At 51.2% G+C, this 6,214-nt stretch overlaps 2 protein-coding genes across 2 annotated transcripts in view; one reads left to right on the top strand and one right to left on the bottom strand.

Annotated features, from left to right (window-relative positions):
* Positions 1-307, top strand: part of LOC146598449 (polymeric immunoglobulin receptor-like) — a 7,184-nt gene extending 6,877 nt beyond the window's left edge. Inside the window, exon 11 of the mRNA XM_085300320.1 lies at positions 254-307. Coding sequence (XP_085156446.1) covers positions 254-307 — 54 coding nt within the window. The remainder of the gene's footprint in view (positions 1-253) is intronic.
* Positions 308-3,571: 3,264 nt separating this feature from the next.
* On the bottom strand, positions 3,572-5,698 carry LOC146598448 (interleukin-20-like). The gene is made up of 5 exons (XM_085300311.1): positions 5,540-5,698; positions 5,368-5,433; positions 4,225-4,377; positions 3,749-3,823; positions 3,572-3,649 (listed from the first exon to the last, which is right to left on the bottom strand). The coding sequence occupies exons 1-5, from the start codon at positions 5,696-5,698 to the stop codon at positions 3,572-3,574; spliced, it is 531 nt and encodes a 176-aa protein (XP_085156437.1).
* Between the last annotated feature and the right edge of the window lie 516 nt (positions 5,699-6,214).

The raw sequence follows: 6,214 nt of genomic DNA, 5'->3' as shown, positions 1-6,214 counted from the left end.
CGCCGCGGCGCCGCCACCGCTTGCTTCGGCTCGATCTTCTCTTGCTAAAATTCAGCTCGGCGGGGCGACGCGGGGAGGAGCGCGCGGCCCCACGCCCCGGGAGAGCGGCGCGGGGAGGGACGGCGGCTCGAGCGGCTCAGCCTCCCCAGGATCAGGGAACGCACTTAATAATCTCACCCTATTTTAAAGGCAGCTGGAAAACACTTTCGAAAAATGACTCGCTCTTTTGATCCTTCTCCGCTTTYGATTGCAGTCGGCAGCGCCCGAGGCGGCCGGGCGCGTTTTTATGCACAATATTCAGCAATAAAAAATGCAGTGGCCTTGCGCAGAGCAGGCGGCCTTGCGGCAGGGGCAGGGTGGCCGTGGCGGAGCGCCAGGACCGGGCTCCTTTCGGGGGGGGGGGGAAGGTGCCAGCACCTCTGCAGCAGCAGCATCCTGCTCCTGCCTTCCTCGGGGAGCGGGGGCCCCCCGGGGCTCGGCCCGCGGGAAGACGCCCTCGAGGGCTGCAGCAGCCCGGGGCGGGGGGTGCGCTGAGCAGCGCGCTGCGGAGCAGCCCCGCTTCCGCGACGAGCATCGGCTTTGCCCCGCAGCCCGGCTGCCACCCAGCCCCGTCCCTTCCGCCGAAGCCCGGAGGCCCCCGCCTGCCCCTCGGGGGCCTCTCCCCACGCCAGCGCTCCCCTCCTCGTTTTCCCACGCCTGCCGCCGGGGCAGACGCGCGGCGGGACCCGGCGCCGGCTCGCGGGAGCATCCTCCGTCTCCGCTTCCCCCGCGGCGGGCGCAGACCCCCGCCCGGGGCTGGAAGTGGAGCTTCCTCGGGAGCTGCACGAATACTGATGTTTACACGCTCCCTTAGACGWCACGCGAGTAACGTTCCCGGGAGCGCGCCGGGCCCCGAGGGCTGGGATCGCGCAGAGGCACCTGCGTTTCCTTTATTTCCAGATCCTGCTACACTACGTAGAAAAAGCATAAAAATACGAAGTGCAAATCCTGCAATAAATAAAGATTRGCTCCCCCTTTTCGACCGACCCCCCTCCCAGCTCCTTCCCTTCGTTTTCYCGCTGCAGGACGGTCCGGCGGGGGCCGCCGCTGCCGGCCACGAGGACGTTGCGAGCAAGCCCCGCTGCTGAGCGCAGGCTCAGCTCCCCAGAGCAGCTCCCTCGGCGCCGCGGGTGCCGAGCCGCCGGCTGCTCCCGCGCATTTTCCCAGACCGAGTTTGCTCTTAACCCAGGCAGAAGTGAGGGCGACCCCAATTTAACAAGGTCTCCAGGTCTCGTCTCCTAGAACGGGTGACCAAACATGGGAGAGAAATTTAGTCATGCATGGATTTAAAAACAGCCGCATGGGCGGTGGTATCCGTCAGTAAGATCCCAATGCAGAAACCTAAAAACCCGGCGGGCAGAGCAAGCCGGGAAGCAGCGATGCTGAAAAGCTTCGACAACGCAGAGGAGCAGGAGACGCCGCGGCGCCCRTTGGGCTAAGGCAAGGGGCGTTGGGGATGCAGGACGAGGGGCAGAAGAGCGGAAGGGCGCGAAGAGAGGGGTGAGGGCCTCGAAGAGAGCACGAGGCGCTCGGGGCGGGACAGGCCCGCGCCCGCCCGGCRCTGCTCCCAGCGGGTGAGTTATCCCGGTGCAGCCGGAGAGGGTGTGCACCTGGAAGGAGGCCCCAGGGACAACGCTGAAGGCAAATGGAACCGGAAATGTTGGAACACGTACGGAGCAGGGGAGGGAGGAGAAGCAAGGAGGGAGCTTGGGGGGGAATAAATCCCGCCCGCCTGCCCGCGGAGCGATCCGGAGCCGCTGGGACGACACGGCCGGAGCCGGCGCCAGCAGCGGCTCCCGGGGGCCCCCCGGTCGGTGCCCGGCTGCCGCCTTTCCCGGTGCCACCTCCGCGCGCGGCCGCCCGAAGCCGCTCCTGGAAATCGCCTCTGCGGCACCGTTAGGAATTGCCCGAGCTGGGAACATGGCAGAGCAAAGCCAGGTCAGACGTCTGCCCTGCAGCCTCGCTCGAGCCGTGTGTCAGACGAACACGGCAGGAAAACTCCATTACTAGACATGCGAAGGCTGGAGGGCTGCAAGGCACGTGCAGCCAGCTGGGGGGGAAAGAGCCCGAAGGCAAGAGCAAACGTCAGTTCAGTTGCCATCCCYTGAGGGAGGAAACTGTGCCTCGAAAAAAAAATATATCAAAATTAAAATTCACCTTACTTTAGGAAACATTTCCCAGCGACAAGAAATTTTAAAAAGCCATTTGCACGATGTAAGGAGCAAGAATCCAGGGAAGCAGGAGGGGCCGTTTGCGTTACTGCTCGCAGCTGGGGCGGCCGATGGTCCCACCGCGTGCCCGGACGCCGTGAAGCACCTCACCCCCTCCTTTCCACGCCACCAAACACGTTCCCACCGCTCTGGCCGGGTCGCTCGGCTTCAGCGAATGGGGCCGCTCGCTGCCCTCGGACGCCTGCCCCAGCTCAGCAGTGAACTGTCGTGATTCACAGCGAGTCTCAGGCCAATCTCGCTCCCCAGGTCACAGCAAACACGCCGGCTTGCCTTTAACAACAAAAGAGAAAACCACAAGAAACCAACAAAACAAAAATCAGAGCGTTCTTAGCCCTCCAGTTTTCTGGCGACTATTAGAAATAACAACATTGCTTTTTTTGCTTGCTTGTTTGTTTTTTAAGTCACTAGCATTTAGGGACACRTTCTCAGGGCTTTTTTCTATGTCTGAATCCTTACAGCTGTACCTATTATGAAAGGTACATTGCTAAATTCTGTTCAAAAATTTCACCAACAAGAAGGAAACAGCTCTTCAGAATTTTGACAAACACACTCCAACACAGATTAACAGTTTTGATTTGGGTTTATTTACAGTAAGTGCAACCGATTTACACAAAACGCATTACTGAGTGTCAGTAAATTACATAGGACACACGATCTTTTTCCTCCTGTTCAACAACCACGTATCTTGCATTAAAAATGCTTCTATTACTGATAAGGTAGAAAACACCATTTGAAAAGGAAATACAGGTTTTTAAGGCTTGAAAKCCCTGCTGGGGGCTACTCTTGCAAGCACTTCTCCCTCTGTCCGCTCACTAGTTTCAGGCAGAACACACCAGTGGCAGCAGTTTGCTAGAAGTGCGCCCAGATCTGTAAGCGCTGCTCTGCAGCGTTAACCAGACCCTATCAGTACCCACCAGGGATCCAGTACTCACGAATATACAGTCTTGTACAAAGAGCATATAACTTAAACAATAATTCTATTAATTTTTCCTAGCATGTGTCTGCTAGTAACACAGGAAAAAACCTTTTTAGGCTTTCCTTGGAGAGCATCACTTGATAGGAAATGGGTGCTAYGCTGATCTGATTGAACTAGGTATTTCTGTCCTAATGCAAGACTCTACCAGTGTGTTTCTGGTGRCCTGCCTGGCTAGCAAAACACTTAGTGTTTGATCAAATGTCAGCTACAATCAGCGAGAAACAGCACTGAAACACTACATTACTTTCCCGACTGCCACTGGCGTGTGCACTGCGCTCGAGCAGCTTCACGAACCCTCCGCGGGGTGGTTAACGTCGGCTGCTCTCTAACGAGACTTCTCCATCCAGTCTAGTAGGATATCGAGCTCGCCTAAGGATTTAATTGCCGCAGACGTGACATTCAGCTGAAATGGACAGACAGAAACAGGCTGTGAGCAACAATAACGTGTTAAAGTGAATCTGAGTACCTGCGTTAATTAATAGACTTAGTGCCATCAATTTACCCCTTCGTAGTTGGTAAGTATTTGGTTGAATTTCTCCATGGATTCCTGGCCACACTTGCACATGTTTTGGTTATGCTAGAAGAATAAAATAAAATTCATTAGTTCAGAGCTTTCATTTTTGAAAACAAGAAATCGCTTTCTAACTGTGATGGAAATTATTGTACAGACTGAGTCCTTGCTAAACTGTGAAAGAGGCTCACTCYGTAAGCCAGATTTCAGCTGGGAATTCACATTGATAGAAAGGGCCAGTATAAATACTAGTTTTGAGGGCTAACTTGGGAGTTAGCTGACAAAGAGGCAAATACAAAAACTTCTCAGTGGACACACAAACTCCGCTGTTCACGTCACTCTTCCATGTATCTCTTGATAAAACCATTTTGATAAATAAAGATGTTGTAACTTTATAAAATGCTTGGCTTTACTTATATGCCAAATACAGCAGAGGTAAATAAACTTGAGGAGTAACCCAGACTTACACAGTGCGTGAGTTTCCTCTTGATGCTGAGGAAGGAGTTGGCAATGCTGCTGATTTTTCGGTTGACATAGGAATCCTCGGTCGTGCAGTGCTTGAAGACTTTGTCCACGTAGAAGCTGAAGAGACGATCGATGATGCAACATTTATCTGAAGACTTAAGTAAYAAGTTTTATTTTAAAGGTCTTCCAAAGTGCTATACAGCTGCAGTTTCCRGCCACTCTGCCCTTCGCTAGAACAAGCCACCTCTACCACTGACGGGGCAGCCGGCAGGGTGATATTTTTGACATATGCAAAGCTTTTCCAGCTCTGCTTGATATATACTGATAATATAAATAGGCAATTATWTTAGATTGATTTTCCAGAAGATCAGCATTCAGCGAGTCTCATTTAGTCACCTAAATAAGCTGCGGATTTTGAAGTCGGGTATCAGAAGATTCTGAAACCTGCCACAATGACCATGTTCATGCACAGAGCACAAGAGCTGCAAAAAAACATTTTTTTCTCAGCAAACCAAAAAATCACAACTGTGATCCTGCAAAAAGGTCAGAGTGAGGAATGTAATTACAAAAATGTAGTTTGCTGAGCATGATCTTCCCTATTCCTTAGGGATGGTGCTACCACATGCTTTAACTCAGGTGTTCAAGGCTTGGATTTCTTGCCTCATCCTGATGACGTGTGCCCAGCTCCCCAAAGCTGCCTGCTTTCACCTCCTTCAGTCACATCCATCTGCTTCTGGATTCCTTAACCATTTTCCATCCAAATCCTGACTCATCGTGATTTCCCTCCCCCAGCAGACGTGGTGGAGAGTCACTGATAAAGCTGCTGTAACGAGAGCACCGCCTGGCACAAACCCGCTCTGCCCACTGCTTCTGGAGAAGCACACTCAGCACCGAAACCTTCTGCTCGCTGAAGCCTGTGGCAGGGGCAGGAACTGGCAGAGGGACACCCCCCTCTTTCATGTAAGTGATCCACATCATTTTATCCCCCCTGACCTGTCCGTTTTGTCAGTGCCTGTAYTTCACAAGAACTTAGAAAAAACCATAGTGTTGAACAGTTTCCCCAAAAGCTCCCGACCGGCACTCCCTGGCAGCTAGCCAGTCAAAGCTAGTTAGAGAAGAGCAGGAGACCCAGGAAAGGTACCTACCTTAACCCGGTGCAGAGAGTGCAGGTGAGACAAAATGCTCACGGTCCTGATGGGGTCTCTGGCTTGCTACACGGGAAAAGACAGCTTTGGTGACATATGAGCTGGCTCCCGAGAAGCTTTGGGAGCAGTACAGGGAAGAGCTTTGCCACCTTCACGAAAGAGCAATACTTACGATATTTGCTTTAATTGCAGTGAAACCAGACCTAATTTCACTCACACTCATTGAAATCCTGCAAGGTCCAAAGTGGAAGATTTTGCTCCCGTTTGCTAGCATCAAATTCAACCAGCAAATAACAGAAAAGAGGCAGAGGAAAAACTGGGATCCCTTCATACTGCTGCGGGATGCGAAACGTGCTGGCTGGCTGGGAGACCTGTTCAAGGAAAGGATAACATTTCCTCACCRCATTTCCTCTAAAAATCATAGCAAAATTAACCAAAACTGTTAGGTCTTATTAAGACTTGTAAATGTAAGATTTCTAAGCTTATATTAACCCCTTCTTCATGGGTTATACATACATGTAAAAGAATAGCTGAGCTCACAGTAATAATTACATTGGACAAATCAATTTGTTCATATATGTTATGAGCTAAGTAACATAATTGTGATATTTATGAAAATATACACATTTTAAATATTACTTGTTGTGTATATATATGTGCATTAGAACACACACTGTTTAGTATTCCTTACCACTCCTCACGTGCAAGAGAAAAAAACATTTTTTAAGCATAAAAGATCTCAAAGAAGAACAGACTGAAAATGCTAGTAAAACCTTGCATATAAAATAAGGTTTCTCTCAAAATTTTAAGTGGAAAAATAAACGCAGATAAATTTAGCACTTGAAAG

This window comes from Rhea americana, unplaced genomic scaffold (genome assembly GCF_003343005.1).
Source record: "Rhea americana isolate MKP2758 unplaced genomic scaffold, rheAme1 scaffold_163, whole genome shotgun sequence".
Lineage (NCBI taxonomy): Eukaryota > Metazoa > Chordata > Aves > Rheiformes > Rheidae > Rhea > Rhea americana.
The sequence above is the reverse complement of the archived record's forward strand: the minus strand, read 5'-3'. Positions and strand labels throughout refer to the sequence as shown.